Source organism: Schistocerca gregaria, chromosome 6, assembly GCF_023897955.1.
Source record: "Schistocerca gregaria isolate iqSchGreg1 chromosome 6, iqSchGreg1.2, whole genome shotgun sequence".
NCBI lineage: Eukaryota > Metazoa > Arthropoda > Insecta > Orthoptera > Acrididae > Schistocerca > Schistocerca gregaria.
Genome location: NC_064925.1, coordinates 268,779,734 through 268,799,352, shown reverse-complemented (window position 1 = coordinate 268,799,352; position 19,619 = coordinate 268,779,734). Strand labels below are relative to the sequence as shown.

The 19,619-nt window shown below is 43.5% G+C and overlaps 1 protein-coding gene across 1 annotated transcript in view; it reads right to left on the bottom strand.

Moving 5' to 3' along the window:
* LOC126278823 (odorant receptor Or2-like) overlaps window positions 1-19,619 on the bottom strand; it is an 87,315-nt gene that overhangs the window by 51,461 nt on the left and 16,235 nt on the right. Inside the window, exon 2 of the mRNA XM_049979098.1 lies at window positions 3,020-3,388. Within this exon, the coding sequence (XP_049835055.1) occupies window positions 3,020-3,388 (369 nt within the window). The remainder of the gene's footprint in view (window positions 1-3,019; window positions 3,389-19,619) is intronic.

The following is a 19,619-nucleotide window of genomic DNA, read 5'->3' as shown; positions in this document are numbered from 1 at the left end:
GAGTCGTACTTGAGTAGCTCAGTTGGTAGAGCACTTGCCCGCGAAAGGCAAAGGCCCCGCCAAGGTCGCTGATGTTCCATTTGTCGCAGCCATCCGTTTCCGTTGCCCAATAGTGCATATTATGCACGTTACCGCTGTTGGTGAAAGACGCTTCGTCGTTAAATAGAACGCGTGCAAAAAATTTCTCATCGCCCCGTAATTTCTCTTGTGCCCAGTGGCAGAACTGTACACGTCGTTCACAGTCGTCGCCATGCAATTCCTGGTGCATAGAAATATGGTGGGGTGCAATCGATGTTGATGTATCATTCTCAACACCGACGTTTTTGAGATTCCCGATTCTCGCGCAATTTGTCTGCTACTGATGTGCGGGTTAGCCGCGACAGCAGCTAAAACATCTACTTGGGCATCATCATTTGTTGCTGGTCGTGGTTGACGTTTCACACGTGGCTGAACGCTTCCTGTTTCCTTAAATAACGTAACTATCCGGCGAACGGTCCGTACACTCGAATTTTGATCATAATAGCCATACATCAACACGACATCGACCTTTTCCGCAATTGGTGAACGGTCCATTTTAACACGGGTAATGTATCACGAAGCAAATACCTTCCGCACTGGCGGAATGTTACGTGATACCACGTACTTATACGTTTCTATAAGGCAGTAGTAGTTTCAAGGCAGTCGACGTCAGATCTTATAGAGGAGCCCAGTGTGGAGAAGACCACTACCAAGTAAAAATGAAGTCTCTCTGGCCATGGAAGAATGCAAGGAATGATAAAACGAACCAGACTGAGAAAGATGAAAATTTACCTTTTAATGTTGACAGCCTACAAGCTGAAAGTATCAGAACACTCTTTGTGGCCAGGATGGAAAGGAAACGGTTGAATCATTTGAAGGAAGTAAAGAGGAAATATATGACTATATAAAAACTAATGTGAAAATCATAGCAACAGAGGTGTTGGGTAAAAAAGATAGCAACCACAACCGTGCAGCAAGTGGTTGTCAGGGGAACTAGAACGAAATGCGTTCCTTCAGTGGTTGAATGATAAATCAGAAGAAACAAGATCAATATATAAGGAAAAGAAGAATGAAGTAATGAAAAAAATAAGGATGGCAAAAAATGAAGCATGGAAAAGAACATGTGCCAAGGTGAATAGCAAATTAGCATTTGGGAGAGCAAAAGAAGCAAGGTCATTATTAAAAGGGCTTCGACAGGATACAAAAAGCAAAACTAATCTCCAACTGGTAACACAAAAGGAATGGGAAGGGTACTTCCAAAAATTGTTAAATGAGAACAGAGAAGAATATCTAAAAGACGGAACAGTGGAAGAAAAAGGACATGAAGATGATGAGATCCAAATGTTAGAAAGCGAAGTACTCCAGGTGTTGAGAACAGGAAACAATGGTAAATCACCGGGACCAGGCAATATCAGTCTGGAGTGTCTGAAATATGGTATTGACAAAATTGTGAAACGGATAACACAGCTCTTCAACAAAATGATACACGGAGATTCAGTACCCAACTAGATGAAGCTATGTTACATTAATACAATATTTAAGAAAGGGGATCGCAAAATTTGTTCAAACTATCGAGAAATTTGGGTTACAAACACGTTAATGAGAATTATTGCGAAAGTAATTAAAAACAACTGAAAAAGAACTTTAGAACCCAAGAAGAAGAATGTGGATTCACGGCTGGGAGATCACGTGTAGACCATATTTCCACATTACGATAGATTTTGGAGAAACATAGAGAAAAATCAAAAAATATAGGATCTAGAAAAAGCGTATGATACTGTTCCAAGAAAATTACTCTGGAGAGCACTACATATGGCAAACATAAACCCGCCCTTGATTAAAATATTACAACAAATGTATAAAAATAACATTTGCCAAGTGAAAGTTGGTAATAAACTTTCACAGAAATTTAGAACAAGCAAAGGTCTTTTAGAGGCTGTACCATGTCACCATCATTATGTAAAATCTATATAGATATTAGCCTTATAACATGCTCTCATAAATGTAATAGTATGGGATTCGAAATAAGAGATGGAGTTTACCTGCAACATTTATTGTTTGCTGATGATCAAGTAGTCGTAGCACAAGATGGGGAGGATGCTAACTATATGTGCAATCAACTAGCAGTAGCATACGAAACTTGGGGTTTTAAGATTAATTACCAAAAAACAGAATACTTAACTATTGATTCAAATGAGCTATACAGTGAAGGGAAGAAAATCAAAAAGATAAACACTTTCTGTTATTTGGGATCCATTTTAGAAATCGAGGGAAAATCAGAGTCAGAAATCAATAAAATATCTAGTAGCGGACGGAGGCGTCATTGGGATGCTTAACTCAGTCTTATGGAGCAGGAATGCAATGAGGAGAACTAAAAAATTAATATAAAAATACATATTAGAGAATGTGATTCTGTATGGGACGGAGACCTGGACAATTAACATGCAGCACATAAAAAAATTACAAGCTTTAGAGATGGAGGCACAAATCACCAGAAAAGAAAAGATAAGGAACACCGAAATAATAAGGAGAATGGAAATAAAAGAAAGAATATATGACGTAATGGATATGAATAAATTACAGTGGTACTGGCATGTACGACGAATGGAGAAATCCAGAATACTAAAATTGATACTGGAGTGGGAACCGAAGGGGAGAAGAAGAAGAGGACGACCTATGACCACCTGGCTCAAAATGTTCAGCACACATTGAGGAGAACGGGCGCAGAGGAAGAGGACACACAAGGTCGAAACACCGGGAGGAAGTTTGTATTGTAATTTCCAAGTAAATTATTATGGTGGAGATAAGCCTCTGTAATGAGGGAAAGCTCAAAATAATATATATGGCAACGTAACAGTTGTCAGTCCGAACAGATGTAAGGGAAGTACTGAAAGCCTCAGTGTGGTCGGCCTCAAATACAATTAACAAAAAAGAAATAACACTATCAGCGAAATTAACCTGTAACACCCTAGCTACTTCGGTTGAGGACAGTGACACTGACCTGCCGCGCGAGATAGTGGAAGTCGCGCTCGTGTGCGGCGATGATGCCTAGGCGGACGACCCACATGGTGAACGAGTTGCAGTGGGAGAGGAGGAGTGTGAAACTGTCGAGGTCGGCCGCGCCCGCGCGCCACATGGCCAGCCCCAGCGAGCACACGAGGAGCGAGATGACAGCCACGACGGCGGCGTTGAGCGGCCGGAAGGCGCGGTTGGCCCAGGTCCCGGCGCGCGGGTGCCGCATGCTGCCCGTCCAGTGCAGCATTCGCAGCAGGTAGTCCAGGTCGCTGGCCTCGGCCGCTGCCGCCGCCGTGGCTGCTGACCCGCAAGCTGGGCGCAGCGGCGTCGTGAGATGCCGTCGAGCACCCCCACCCTGCACACGGAGCACTCTTCCGTCTCAGTGGCACAGTCCGTCTACAAAAGCCATTCTGGTTCAAAGAAATCTGCTTGGTACTTCTTCAGCACATCTACACCAACCGCTTACAAGCTACTGTTCAAATTTCCTTAAACCAATACGGTTTTGCCACGGGTCTCAGTACATCTACGTACACTGTCTCAACAAAAATGTATCAAGACGCTGACATGTGACGCGGAAATGACCACTAAACACCATGACAGTCCGACTTGTCAGTGTAAATGAACGGAAGGGAGGGGGGGGGGGGGGTGGTTGGTATTGTGTGGTCAGTAGAGAAGCGCGCAGCAGAACAGGTTAGTCAGAGCTCAATGGTTCTAGAGATTCGTTGATGTTGTTGTGGTCTCCAGTCCTGAGACTGGTTTGATGCAGCTCTCCATGCTACTCTATCCTGTGCAAGCTGCTTCATCTCCCAGTACGTACTGCACACTGCAACCTTCTGAATCTGCTTAGTGTACTCATCTCTTGGTCTCCCTCTACGATTTTTACCCTCCACGCTGCCCTCCAATACTAAATTGGTGATCCCTTGATGCCTCAGAACATGTCCTACCAACCGACCCCTTCTACTGGTCAAGTTGTGCCACAAACTCGTCTTGTCCCCAATTCTGTTCAATACCTCATCATTAGTTATGTGATCTACCCATCTAATCTTCAGCATTCTTCTGTAGCACCACATTTCGAAAGCTTCTATTCTCTTCTTGTCTAAACTATTTATCATCCACATTTCACTTCCATACATGGCTACACTCCATACAAATACTTTCAGAAACGACTTCCTGACACTTAAATCTGTACTCGATAGTAACAAATTTTTCTTCTTCAGAAACGCTTTCCTTGCCATTGCCAGTCTACATTTTATGTCCTCTGTGCTTCGACCATCATCAGTTATTTTGCTCCCCAAATAACAAAACTCGTCTACTACTTTAAGTGTTTCATTTCCTAATCTAATTTCCTCAGCATCACCAGGCATAATTCGACTACATTCTATTATCCTCGTTTAGCTTTTGTTGATGTTTATCTTATATCCTCCTTCCAAGACACTGTCCATTTCGTTAAACTGCTCTTCCAAGTTCTTTGCTGTCTCTGACAGAATTACAATGTCATCGGCGAACACCAAAGTTTTTATTTGTTCTCCATGGATTTTAATACCTTCTCCGATTTTTTCTTTTGTTTCCTTTATTGCTTTCTCAATATACAGATTGAATAACATCGGGGATAAGCTACAACCCTGTCTCACTCCCTTCCCAACCACTGCTTCCCTTTCATGTCCCTCGACTCTTATAACTGCCATCTGGTTTCTGTACAAATTGTAAATAGCCTTTCGCTCCCTGTATTTCACTCCTGCCACCTTTAGAATTTGAAAGAGAGTATTCGACTCAACATTGTACAAAGCTTTCTCTAAGTCTACAAATGCTAGAAACGTAGGTTTGTCTTTTCTTAATCTATTTTCTAAGATAAGTCGTAGGGTCAGTATTGCCTCACGTGTTCCAACATTTCTACGGAATCCAAACTGATCTTCCCCGATGCCGGCTTCTACCAGTTTTTCCATTCGTCTGTAAAGACTTCGTGTTAGTATTTTGCAGCAGTGACTTATTAAACTGACAGTTCAGTAATTTTTACATCTGTCAACACCTGCTTTCTTTGGGATTGGAATTATTATATTCTTCTTGAAGTCTGAGGGTATTTCACCTGTCCCATACATTTTGCTCACCAGATGCTAGAGTTTTGTCAGGGCTGGCTGTACGTTGATAACATCTTTTTAATTTTGCAACGGGTTGCTGATGCCATTAATCGCTTCCCCACAGCCCAGCATAACGTTTTCAATGAATGATGTGAAATGTGGGGGTGTTCAATAAAAATGAAAGTCATTTTCCTGAAAGCGACTTGGTTTTACTGAAGGTTCCACTATACCATATTATAACTCCACCCCCCCCCCCCCCTATTTTGACTATAAAACCTTGTTTTTCAACATAATCACCGTTCAATCCGACAGTCTTACGCCACTTGATTGAGACGGTCTGTATGCCCGCGTGGTACCACTTTGCTGGTCGACATCGGACGCAGCGTCTTGCTTAATCAATAATCGCTTCGTCACCCACATACTGCTTCCAGCGGAATGCATCCGTCTTTGGGCCAAACAGGTGGAAGTTGAAAGGTGTGAGATCTGGGAGGTAGGGTGGATGAAGAAGAACTGTCCAATGTCGTTTTCTGATCTCTCTCCGGTGCACAATCTTCTGTGAGGCCTTGCGTTGTCAGAGGGAAGGAGAAGTTCGTTTTCCATTTTTTTTTTATTTTTGGTGACAAACACACTGATGTCCTTTCTTCAGTTTTCTGTGGGTGAGACGATACAGTTCAGAGTTGATCATTCCACCTTGAGGGAGGACATCAAACAGAATAACTCTTCAGAGTCATAGAAGACCGTCGCCATTTTACCTGCTGAGTGTGCGGCTTTGAACTTCTTCTTCAGAGGGAAGGTGGTATGGCGCCACTCCATTTATTGTTCCTTCCGGTTCGAAGCGATGAACCCATGTTTCATCGCCTGTGGCGATGTTCTACAAAACATTGTCACTATCAACCCCTTAATGTGCAAACAGTTGTGCACAGCTTGTTCGTCCTTGCTCTTTATGGTCTTCCGTTAGACTGCGAGGAATCCAGTGGGAACACACCTTTCAGTACCCATCTGTCAGCACTACCAACAGAGACGTCCAGTTGAGCAGCGAATTGTTTGATTGTGATCTATCGATCACCTCAAATCAGTGTCCGCACGTTGCAAGATTGCAGAAGTGACTGGTGGGCTGGAGGTAGATCTGATAACTTTGCGAGATATTGTTGTGTTGATGAAAGACGCCTCACTCAACGACTTTTCATGCTTTTGTACACTGCTACGTCTCCGTAGACATTCTGCAAGAGCCTATGAATACCTGCAATGTTCTCGTTTTACGCCAAAATAAATTCAATGACTGCTCTCTGGGATGGACCTCAATCACAGACGTCATTTTGGAGCCCATGTATAGCACCGCCACCTGTCGGCACTTCATGAAAGTTTAGGAGATGAAACAGGAATATTCCACGACGTCCAACAACAAATTCCGACTTTTTAAAACTGAAACTGGCCGTGAAAAGAATGTGTAGCATTATTTATTGAAAGCCCCTCGGCCAGCCTATGTGGTCGAGTGGTTCTAGGAGCTTCAGTCTGAAACCGCGCGACCGCTACTGTCGCAGGTTCGAATCCTGCTTCGGGCATGGATGTGTGTGATGGGTTAGGCTTAAGTAGTTCTAAGTTCTAGGCGCCTGATGACCTCAGATGTTAAGTCCAATAGTGCTCAGAGCCATTTGAACCATTTTTTGAAAGCCCCTCGTAGCCACGGCCAGCAGTTCGCATTAGCGTGGATCACGCCCTCCAATCGCGCCAGAGGGCACAGGCATCGGTGAGTTGCTTGCTGCAGCATCGCGAACGCTCGCCTTAACCGTTCGGATATCTTTGTGTCAACAAAAATTCCCATCTTATGGTACAATACTTAACTAGCGCCCCCTGTCCACCATGCTCATGACTTCAAGAGAGAGAATGCATCGGCCGTGGTGAGCTGATGTTAGTCAAGAATGCCCTTAAGGCGACAAAGACGCCGTTATCAAAACCTCACTGAGCTTCAATGAGGTAATGTAATAGGACTATGGGAAACTGGATGTTGCTTCTGCTATATTGCAGAAAGATTTGGCAGGAATGCAGCACCTATATATGGCTGGTGATGGTCGTGTTCACGGAAATAAACGGTCGCAAAAAGACCGGGCCACTGTCGAGAGGGAAGACCATCGAATTTGGGGTGTGGCTCCGGTGCATCGTACTACATTCGCACCAGCAATCTGTACAGCAGTTGGCACCACAGTGTCTCAACGAACTATTATATAAACGGATTGCTTAAAGGACAGCTCCGAGCCAGACGCCCCGTAGCATGCATTCCACTGACCCCACACCACCGTCTTTTGCGTCTTCAGTTTTGTCAAGCGAGAGCTCACTTGATGGTAGGGTGGAGGTCTGTTGTTCTGATGAAAGCTGCTTCTGCTGAGGTGTCAGTGACGGCCGCGTGTTGGAGGCCAGTTGAGGGCCGGCAAGCAACCTGGTTACGTGCTAGAAACGCTGGACCTACACCTGGAATTATGATCTAGTGGTACAGCATGATGTGACGGCAGGAGCACTCCCACGGTTGTTCCACAAACCTTGAATGCAAATCTGTACATCAGTCTGCTGGTTCGACCTGTTGTGCTGCCATTCATGAGCAGCATTCCAGGGGGCGTTTTGCAGCTAGATAACGCTCGCCCTCATACCGCTGTTGTAACCCGGTATCCTCTACAGAGTGTTCACATGTTGCCTTGGCCTGTTTGATCACCTGTTTCTAATCGAGCACATAGGGCACATCATCGGACGACAACTCCAGAAACATCCACAACAAACGTTAACCGCCCCTGTGTTGACCGATCAAGTGCAACAGGCATGAAACTCCATCCCACACACTCACATCCGGCAACTGTACAACAGAACCCACGCACGTTCGCTTGCTTGCATTGAGCATTCTGGCGGTTAAATACATTATTAATCTAGTAGCATTTCAGATTTGCAATGGCTTAACTCGCTCCTACGTTAACATCTACATCTACATCTACATTCATTCTCCGCAAACCACCCAACGGTATGTGGCGGTGGGCACTTCACGTGCCACTGTCATTACCTCCCTTTCCTGTGCCATTCGCGTATGGTTCGCGGGAACGACTGCCGGAAAGCCTCCGTGCGCGCTCGAATCTCTCTAATTTTACATTCGTGATCTCCTCGGGAGGTATAAGTAGGGGGAAGCAATATATTCGATACCTATCCAGAAACGCACCCTCTCGAAATCTGGACAGCATGCTACACCGCAATGCAGAGCGCCTCTCTTGCAGAGTCTGCCACTTGAGTTTGCTATCACGCTTACCAAATAACCCTGTGACGAAACGCGCCGCTCTTCTTAGGATCTTCTCTATTCCTCCATCAAACCCGATCTGCTACGGATCCCACAGTGATGAGCAATACTCAAGTATAGGTCGAACGAGAGTTTTGCAAGCCACCTCCTTTGTTGATGGACTACATTTTCTAAGGACTCTCCCAATGAATCTCAACCTGACACCCGCCTTACCAACAATTAATTTTATATGATAATTCCACTTCAAATCGTTCCGTACGCATACTCCCAGATATTTTACAGAAGTAACTGCTACCAGTGTTTGTTCTGCTATCATATAATCATACAGTAAAGGATCCTTATTTCTATGTATTCCCAATACATTACATTTCTCTATGTTAAGGGTCAGTTGCCACTCCTTGCACCAAGTGCCTATCTGATGCAGATCTTCCTGCATTTCTCTGCAATTTTCTAATGCTGCAACTTCCCTGTATACTACAGCATCATCCGCGAAAAGCCGCATGGAACTTCCAACACTGTCTACTAGGTCATTTATATACATATTGCGAAATGCAACGGTCCCATAACACTCCCCTGTGGCGTCTGTAGACGTCTCTCCATTGAGAACAACATGCTGTGTTCTGTTTGCTAAAAACTCTTCAATCCAGCCACACAGCTGGTCTGATATTCCGTAGGCCCTTACTTTGTTTATCAGGCGACAGTGCGGAACTGTATCGAATGCCTTCCGGAAGTCAAGGAAAATAGCATCTATCTGGGAGCCTCTATCTAATATTTTCTGGGTCTCATGAACAAATAAAGCGAGTTGCGTTTCACACGATCGCTGTTTCCGGAATCCATGTTATTTCCTACAGAGTAGATTCTGGGTTTCCAGAAACAACATGATGCGCGAACAAAAAAATGTTCTAAAATTCTGCAACAGATCGACGTCAGAGACGTAGGTCTATAGTTTTGCGCATGTGCTCGACGACCCTTCTTGAAGACTGGGACTACCTGTGCTCTTTTCCAATCATTTGGAACCTTCCGTCCCTCTAGAGACTATGGTACACGGCTGTTACAAGGGGGGCAAGCTCTTTCGCGTACTCCGTGTAGAATCGAATTGGTATCCCGTCAGGTCCAGTGGACTTTCCTCTGTTGAGTGATTCCAGTTGCTTTTCTGTTCCTTGGACACTTATTACGATGTCAGCCATTTTTTCGTTTGTTCGAGGATATAGAGAAGGAACTGCAGTGCGGTCTTCCTCTGTGAAACAGCTTTGGAAAAAGATGTTTAGTATTTCAGATTTACGCGTGTCATCCTCTGTTCAATGCCATCATCATCCCGGAGTGTCTGGATATGCTGTTTCGAGCCGCTTACTGCTTTAACGTAAGACCACAACTTCCTAGGATTTTCTGTCAAGTCGGTACATAGAATTTTACTTTCGAATTCACTGAATGCTTCACGCATAGCCCTTCTTACGCTAACTTTGACATCGTTTAGCTTCTGTTTGTCTCAGAGGTTTTGGCTGCGTTTAAACTTGCAGTGAAGCTCTCTTTGCTTTCGCAGTAGTTTCCTAACTTTGTTGTTGAACCACGGTGGGTTTTTTCCCGTCCCTCACAGTTTTACTCGACACGTACCTGTCTAAAACGCATTTTACGATTGCCTTGAACTTTTTCCATAAACACTCAACATTGTCAGTGTCGGAACAGAAATTTTCGTTATGATCTGTTAGATAGTCTGAAATCTGCCTTCTATTACTCTTGCTAAACAGGTAAACCTTCCTCTCTTTTTTTATATTCCTATTTACTTCTATATTCAGGGATGCTGCAACGGCCTTATGATCACTGATTCCCTGTTCTGCGCTTACAGAGTCGAAAAGTTCGGGTCTGTTTGTTATCAGTAGGCCCAAGATGTTTTCTCCACGACTCGGTTTTCTGTTTAATTGCTCGAGGTAATTTTTGGATACACTCGATGCTCTGTCCCTACCACCCGTCCTAAACATCTGAGTGTCCCAGTCTATATCTGGTAAATTGAAACTGTAACCTACCAGTGTTAATCGCTTAAATAGGTTACCTAGACAAATGTATTCGCGAAATATCATTACTCTAGATCAATTATTTTTTGATGTTGCGATGTTTTTCTATCAGTGTATTTATAAATGTGGTATGTATGTTCTTTCAGATATGTCCGTGGTAACGTGCTGCGTCATCCCAACTAAGAAATCCTCAGTCCAGTCACAGTCAGATCCATTACGGATGCTTTTCTAGATCACCTGTGTCAAGAGCTGTAGTGGCAGAGTGCTTTAGAGAGAATTTGCAGAATTTCGCGAATATGTTACCTAGGCATATAATAGGGGATCACTTAAACTATCTATGTTTTGAATTGGAAAGACATGCTATCAAAAATTTGTACCATGTTTAGAATAGGAAAGACATGCTATCAAAACTTGTACCATGTTTAGAATTGGAAAGACATGCTATCAAAACTTGTACCAGAGAAAGGAGTACGTGTGTTATTATTCTGAATGTCTTATCTCAAAATTACTTTGGGCAGACTGTTAGAGAACCAACTCGTCAAGGTAACATCTTAGCTCTCCTAGCAACAAACAGATCTGAACTTCTCGGATCATTTACCAGAGGAGATACCAGTGATCATAAGGCCGTCATACCAACTATGACTCCGGGTGTCATAAGGAGTGTTACGAAAGGTGAGAAAATACTTTTATTTAGCAAGAGCGACAGGGTACAAATTGCAATGTATCTAAACAGTCAACATTAACTACTCAGTCCTCGAGACGAAGGTATGATGTACAAATGGAAAAAACTCGAAAACATCGTTTAAAGTGCTAATGATGGCAGTGCTGATAAAGCATGGTTGTTAAACACAGCCTTCCGAAATTTCTTCACCGAAGAATACGAAGTAAATATTCCAGAATTCGGATCAAGCACAACTGCCAAGATGAGTAACTTAGACTAGGTATCCTCAGAATAGTGCAGCAACTTAAATCACTTAATAAAAGCAAGTCTTCCGGTCCAGACAGTAGGCCAATTAGGAATTATTGTGAAGGTGGTTCGATGAACCCTCTGCCAGGCGTTTAAGCACGATTTGCGGAGTATCCAGGTAGATGTAGATGTAGATACCTTAGAAAAGTATGGTTCAAATGACTCTGAGCATTATGGGACTTAACATCTGAGGTCACCAGTTCCCTTGAACTTAGAACTACTTAAACCTAACTGACCTAAGGAAATCACACACATCCATGCCCGAGGCAGGATTCGAACCTGCGGCCGTAGCGGTCGCGCAGTTCCAGACTGAAGCGCCTAGAACCCCTCGGCCACACAAGCCGGCAGAAAAGTATGGCTCTGAGCACTATGGGACTCAACTGCTGTGGTCATTAGTCCCCTACAACTTAGAACTACTTAAACCTAAGTAACCTTAGAACTACTTGAACCTAACTGACCTAAGGAAATCACACACATCCATGCCCGAGGCAGGATTCGAACCTGCGACCGTAGAAGTCACACGGTTCCGGACTGCGCGCCTAGAAGCGCGAGACCACCGCTGCCGGCAGAAAAGTATGTTCCGAGCATTGTCTTAAGGGAGAGAAAAAATCCACAGTGGTTTAATAAATGTGTTATAAAAAAGCCACGTAAACAAAGAGAGTTTCTTATAAGTTTCAAGAGACGTCAAAACGTAGCAGATAAACGAAAGCTGAACGAAACGAAAATAAGCGGAGAGAGAGCAATGAGACAAGAATTCTGTGACTTTAAAAGCAAAATTTTGTCAACCCATCTTACTAAAAACCCCAAGAGGTTTTGGTCTTACGTATAATCAGTAAACGCTTCGAAATCATCTATTCAGCCACTCGATGATAATAAAAGCACCTAAACGGAAAACGGCAGAGAGAAGGCCGAAATACTGAATCTGGTCTTACGAAATTGTTTCGTCGCGGAAGATCGTAATACGTCCCTTCTTTCCATCATCGTACGAGCTTCTAAATGCTAGATATTGAGATAACTGATAGCGGAACAGAAAAACAGTTACAATCGTTTTATAGTGAAAGGCATCAGGACCGGATAAGGTACCTGTGACAGTGTACGGAGATTACGCGAAAGAACGTGCTCCTCTTGTATCAGTGTATCGTAGGTCCCTGGAGCAGCGGTGGGTACCTAGTTGACTGGAAAAAAGCACAAGTGATTTCCATTTTCAATAAAGTCTCGTAAGTCAGCCGCACATAATTATAGGCCTATCTCGTTGTCGTCAATCTGTTGTAGAATTATGGCACGTGTTTCATCCTAATGTATTATGATGTTTTTGGAGAACTAAAATCGTCTCTATGAAAATCGACATGGATTCCTTTAGAAGCTGTGTGTGAATACGGTGTCCGAAAGAACAGACACCACTGGTGACCTGCAGCTTTCGAAAAATGAAATTACAGTGAAATCTAGACTTTTGTAGCGGCTTACAGGCGTTGATAAATATCAACGGGGACAGTTGAAAATGTGTGCCCCGATCGGGACTCGAACCTGGCATATCCTGCTTACATGGAAGACACGCAAAATAGTGAAAAATCGAAAATTAAAAATAAATAAATAAAAGAAGAAGAAAAAAGAAAAAAATCACGATACCACGTGAGAAGAATGCGAGTTGGAGATGTGTCTGTGTGTGTGTATTTGAGGCTTACGGGCGCTCAGAGGCAAAGTTAACAGCGCCGTTACATATATAGTAAAAAGAAACGAGCGAGTTGGATTTCACACGGTCCGTGCATGCGGAATCATGCTAGCTGGCACGACCCGAAGGTGTTTGAAAGAATTCGTAACTCATTGCACAGACGAGTGCAGTACTGCTTCCAAAAGCAAGAACGATACTAAGAACACCTCATTACCAAATATGAGTGTACAGTAAATTGCAACATGGGGCGCGCTGAAGTATTTCAGTATTATATTTATTGTTAAGGTAGGCCGTGGGCAAAATATGAGCCCAGTTAGATGGGGAATTGTTCGAAACATTTTCATTTTAAATACATTTGCGTTGACTAGCACTGTATTTCATTCTGATGCCAGTGGCGTGTTACACCACACATTCGCAATTATGTCGCAAACCGATCGTATGGGGACCGATGTTCACCAGAACGCTTTTCCCTCCATTATCGTATGCTTTCACCTGTCAGTTTTGGCTAGTAACTGTGACGCGCCTTGTACATTTGTGCCTATGTGTGTGTGTGTGTGTGTGCATGTGTGAAAGGGAGAAAGAGTATAGAACGCAAATTTCTCCAGCAGCAACAACTAAGAGTACTGAAGCACCTCCGTGATGTCGCAGTACGTATTCATCTACTTCCTACAGTGGTAGTATTAGCTTTATACTTGACGAAAGATATTTTCAACTTTTGCTGCACTGGGGCAACGAAACAACACAGCGGCGACAGATGAAAACTTGCACCGAACTAAGATTCGAACCCGTATTTCCCTCTTTACGCGAGCAGTCGCCCAAAACGCATCGGCTATCCCCGCACGACTCCCGTTTGACCCAAATCTCCACATGCCGCACACTGCACACTAGTGTCCTCTCTCCATTATTTCCGTTCCCTCGAAGCACTGCTGTATTCCCGCTAGAGACTGGACATTATTGTGCATCTTCCCTGAGAGATCGATATGCCGACAGGCACATATTTTATACAGGCACGGTATCACTAGCACAGCGGGCATAGAGGAATAATGGATAGGGGACACAGCTCTGTAATGTGTGGCATACGGAGATCTGAGTCGGACGGAAGAAGCATTTAAGGCGACCGCTCGCGTGAAGAGGGAAATTAGAGATCGAGTCCCGGTCCACCACAAATTTTCATCCGTCGCCATTGAGTTATTTCAATGCCCCATTGCAGCAAAAGTCGCAAATTTCTTTTGTCAAGTATATATATACTACTGCGGACTGACCCAATGGTGTCTGTTATTTCGGACAAGCATATGCCTACAAAAAAGATTTACCGATTGGTACTGTTCATAAACATTAAAAATAACTATACGTTGTGCAGTTGCTAATGTTTTTTTAATTATTCCACGTTCATGTACAAATAATAGTCAATGAAAAACGTGCGCCTGAAGTTCGGTTTGATGAAGTACAGAGCAGGAAACGAAAACGGGTATTTACAGAGGCACCGTACAGGTGTCGGGCTGTGCGTGATACAAGGACACGTCCACATTCAATCATGACACAGAACACGCTAAAGTCTGTGCTCCGTCCAATGATAAACCCCCCTTCGCTCGCCGATGTTGCATGTTTTGTATCGGTATCCACACAAATACAAACTGGGTAATTTGCGCTGTATTTTAAGCAAAAGCTAGTTTATCGTGCATCTCAATTTCTGTGACGTCATATCTCCTGAATCACATGTCGTACTGTAAGGTGTCAGGCAAATCCAACACCTTACATGAAAACCCTGACATGATAAGCAAATCCAGTAGTATGTCACATAGCTCGGAATAAATCGTGACATTAAATTAACCAAAGTAATACGAGTAACGAGTGAGCAAATGGAATACCACAGACTAACACAAGAATGCCTAAATGCATGTCGTACCTTCCCACCGTGAGGCAGACGCAGTTCCGAGGGGAGAAACGAGGACAGAAGCCGAGAGCAGAACCGTGTTAAGCTAGATAAGGGAGGGGCTGGGCACCCACGCCGCGAGCCTACCTGTACGACTATACAACCCGCACGTTTTAGCGTGAGGCTTTTTCGCTTCTCAGGTACGTCAAGAATCACCCGCAGCCCATGTTAAAAGCTAGAGCCCTCCAGAAAAGCAGTATAGATCTTACGATAACACAAAAAGGGCCACTACCACCCGCAAGTTTTAGCGTGAGACTTTTTCGCGTGTCTGTTACATTAGGATCACTCCCCAGCCCATGTTAAAAGATAGAGCCTCCAGAAGAGCAGTATAGATCTTACGATAACGCTAAAAGGACCACACTAGCTGCAGGTTTTAGCGTGAGACTTTTTAGCGTCTCTGTTACGTTGCAAACTTTAAGAACATTGCCCCACCACGAAAAGTATAACGTTTCTCAATGGATAGACAGAATTTTTGTAGGCGGAGCTTAAGGTTAACATTGAGACCCTGATTGGTCAGATGAAAACATAGCCAAATAGTTTTTTTAAACTAAGTTCGGTAAATTGTAGTAAGGAGAAGTTAGTGAGTTGGTTCCGGGACGGCGAGCTGGATGGCTGCTGCGCCGGCCGCTGCCGCCCTGACGCTGCCTAAACACCGACAAGGTAATGAACGCACGCGATGCCGCACTTTTGAGCGCATAAAGCTTCACTCAGAAGTGCAGAAGTCTCATCTGTTACACCCCCTTTTTGCGTAATACTAGCGTCGATCGTTAATTAAAACTCATGGTGTTCACATTTGCCACTTGAAGAAAAGATCTGAAACGCGATGATTTTTCTTTTATATACTTATTGAGAAACCACATCAACCACTGTAATTTACGACAAGTTAAATAAGTAATTAAAGATAATTGAGGGTCACTGTAGACCATTTTTATAGTTGTAGACCATTTTGATAGTTTTCTCTTTTGTGAAACTTAAATTAAAGCGAGATTATAGATGTGATATGGCATAGGTCATCCTTCGATCGATTGTAGAACTTGGAAACCCATTTAGGGAATATTCGTTCACATTTTTGTTGAACGCAGTTGGTTTTTACCATCCTGTATTAAAACATTTCCTTTTTATCAATAGTGCAATTTATATACGATGTTTTGTGAGTAGAATAAAATTTCCAATGGTAAACTTAACTGCTTTTTCGACGTTATTTTACCAGCTAAATAAAAATAGGAAAGCCTTGAACCCTTTCCACTAAATTTAGTTAGTATTAAGATTCTTTTACAGGGAGTGCAGTGGAGCTGACGCTGAGATCATTAAGTATTTGGTTATATCATCGATAGCCTCACTGAACTCTTCTGAATTCTACATGTCATGTGTGGTCTGGCGTCTCCTTACCAGCAACAGGTCCCAAGTTGAAACTAGTTAATTCCCTAAAAAACACACTCAGAGCATCGTTGCGCGAAAGTGGTAGGGAGACACGATATAGTACAATCAGACACCACCATGAATGTTTAGAGTACAACGACATAATTTTGCACGTACATTCAGAGATATATGTAGATGCTACAATATACTTAGCGGTAAACTTTGCAAAGAAAACACACACACACACACACACACACACACACACACACACACACACACACACACACTCACACAAATATCACGGTATGCGTGTGTGTGTGTGAGAGAGAGAGAGAGAGAGAGGGAGAGAGAGAAAATGTTTTCCGGTGTCTTAGCAAAATATTTTCATTCATATCACATACAGACACGCGCACACACACACACGCACACGCGCACATATATCACACTCTCGAGCGACTCCCAGATGATGACAAATAGTTCCGAGAGGCTACGTCTGTTTCGAAAATCATCAAATTCATCTCCAGTTTATTCCAAAAGGAGCAACAGGAAACCTATGTTCCTAATTAATATGCTTATCTGTTTGCAATAAATATAATGGAATCACCTGTTGAATTTTATTCCAACCTCGATTTCTTATCCCCAGCTCCGAGAATTCGCTCCATGATGAGTCACAAATGCAAGAAAATTCCATATTTATCAATTCTATATATATACTTCAGTGGTGCCATAATAGGTTTTGCTAACTGTAAGGAAACGTACATTGCGAAACTATGTAAGAAATAGACAGTTCTGTACTTCTCACCCACCATCATAACAGAAAATGAATGGTTGTATTATGCTCGATGGTGCTGGGACACCTGAAAGTATAATCCGCGCTTGCTGTGTATCCGGAATCTGTGCTGAAAACTTACGAAATTCTTACCAACTCTGTTGTTCTAACATGCAGAGTTTTTTAACTTTTTTGTTAAGGATGCGAGCGGTTCACACAGTACCACCGTTCTTACGAACCTCCTCGAATATTTTTTCCTTACTTCCACCTACAATTGAAGTATGTCTTATCCATGGCTAGTGTCGAATAACACATATTTGATGATAGTTTACGTATCGGTGGGAGGATTTTCTTCCATGGTCTCATTTACTTAATGATGCGCAATGGCCTTACATGAGTGGAAATTGTGGTCTAGCTAAAAGTTTTAAATGGTACTCTCTATTCATTTAACAAACGAACAGTAAAGCACTGTTCATCATTGATAGTCTTCTGCCACAAGCTAGCGACTTAGTTTCGTAATGGCTCTGTTATACAAGAGGACGTTATTTAATTGATAATCGAAAGCGCTACGTGACGTTTACTTATTTCCACTCATAGCCATCTTAGATCTGACGGCAGGCTAGTATAACGAGAATACTGAATGCTGGCCGGTAACTTTAAAAATGTAAATTATAGGAGTCCGTTTGCATAGTGGACGCCAACGAGTTGCGTCACAAGTACTAACGTTCTCTACCGAGTATACTGATTCAGACATTTTTCTTGTAACTAAAGCAATGGTAGCGGTAAGTGCCCAACAACGGCTATGTCTTAATTTTCTATTGATAGTGAAGGCAAACTTTCAACAATAACACCACCACAAAATGATGAAATTTAACTTTTGAGTGCATTTCTGCAAGCCTTCTACCGACTAAGTCGTCCACACAACGTCGTTAGAAACAGAAAATAAATCGGACTGAGAACGAAATCGGCCGTGCTCTTATCATAGGAACCATACCAGCAGTCACCTATAGAGATTTAGAGAAGTCTGTATGGGCAGAAGGGGATAGGAACGGTCGTTCTCCCAAATGCGAATACGGAGAGCTAAACAATGGGCCCCTCCGCTCGGTTTCTACTGTCGACGCAAGTAACGATACCCAACAGGGATACAAACCCAGGTCCCCCCACATACGAGCCCAGTGTCTTCCACACCGTCTCTTGGTTCGTTATTAGTGGTTCTTTGCGTTCTCTTAGCTTCGAATTTCATAGATAATGGCTCACTTTTAAATAAGGTTAGCTCTTGCAGTTCACAACAAGCTAATGTGAATCATTTGTGCTGGGATACGTATAATTCTCATACGTTTTATTTGAACAAAGTTTTGTGAAGGCGGAGCCTAGAAATGCAAGCGCTGTGTGATTCATTAGCTGACTGACAACAATAGTGTGTTATATTAGCTGATTGCGAATTCTTTGGCATCAGCTGTATTACGTATATATGCTGTAAGCACTTCGGCTATCTGTGCAAGCTCCATGGTGCGAAGCAAAGCTCCATATCTACACTGCCCTAATGCTCGGAACATTACTTTCATTCCCGCAATAAAGAGAATGAGACTATGGGCAATAGGATACTGCAGTGACTGTGTTGTTACGAAGAACGACGCAGTGACCTTCAGACATGCATGCATGTTCCAAGGGACAGGCACTGCGGCCACTACAGCCGTCATGAAGTAAATTAAATGTATTCCCAGTTGCGAATAAGAACGACAATAAGCTGTATAACGGATTGACGACAATGAAAATTTGTGTCGGACCAGGGCTCGAACACGGAATTCTCAATGTATGAGAGCGCTCGCCTTGATCGCTTCGGCTAACCGTGCACGACTCACGGAGAGAACATTGCATTGTTTCCAGAATGAGATTTTCCCTCTGCAGCGGAGTGTGCGCTGATATGAAACTTCCTGGCAGACTGAAACTGTGTGCCGGACCGAGACTCGAGGTCCCGAGTTCGAGTCTCGGTCCGGCACACGGTTTTAATCTGCCAGGAAGTTTCATATCAGCGCACACTCCGCTGCAGAGTGAAAATCTCATTCTGGAAACATCCCCCAGGCTGTGGCTAAGCCATGTCTCCGCAGTATCCTTTCTTTCAGGAGTGCTAGTTCTGCAAGGTTCGCAGGAGAGCTTCTGTAAAGTTTGGAAGGTAGGAGACGAGGTACTGGCAGAAGTAAAGCTGTCAGGACGGGGCGTGTGTCGTGCTTGGGTAGATCTGTTGGTAGAGCACCTGCCCGCGAAAGGCATAGGTCCCGAGATGGAGTCTTGGTCAGGCACACAGTTTTAATCTGCCAGGAAGTTTCATTGCATCGTTTGTCTTAACAACACAGGCACTGCAATATCGTATTTATCCGTCAATAACAGGCAGCGACTTTCAATTAACATATCCACCCCTATATGGGAATTACCTAATGTGTGTACGGGTACAGATCAGGAACAAAGCCGTATGAAAGTTTAGGTCTGGCCATGTGTCCTGTACGGATAGGCAAAGCGGTTAAGGCGAGCCCTCG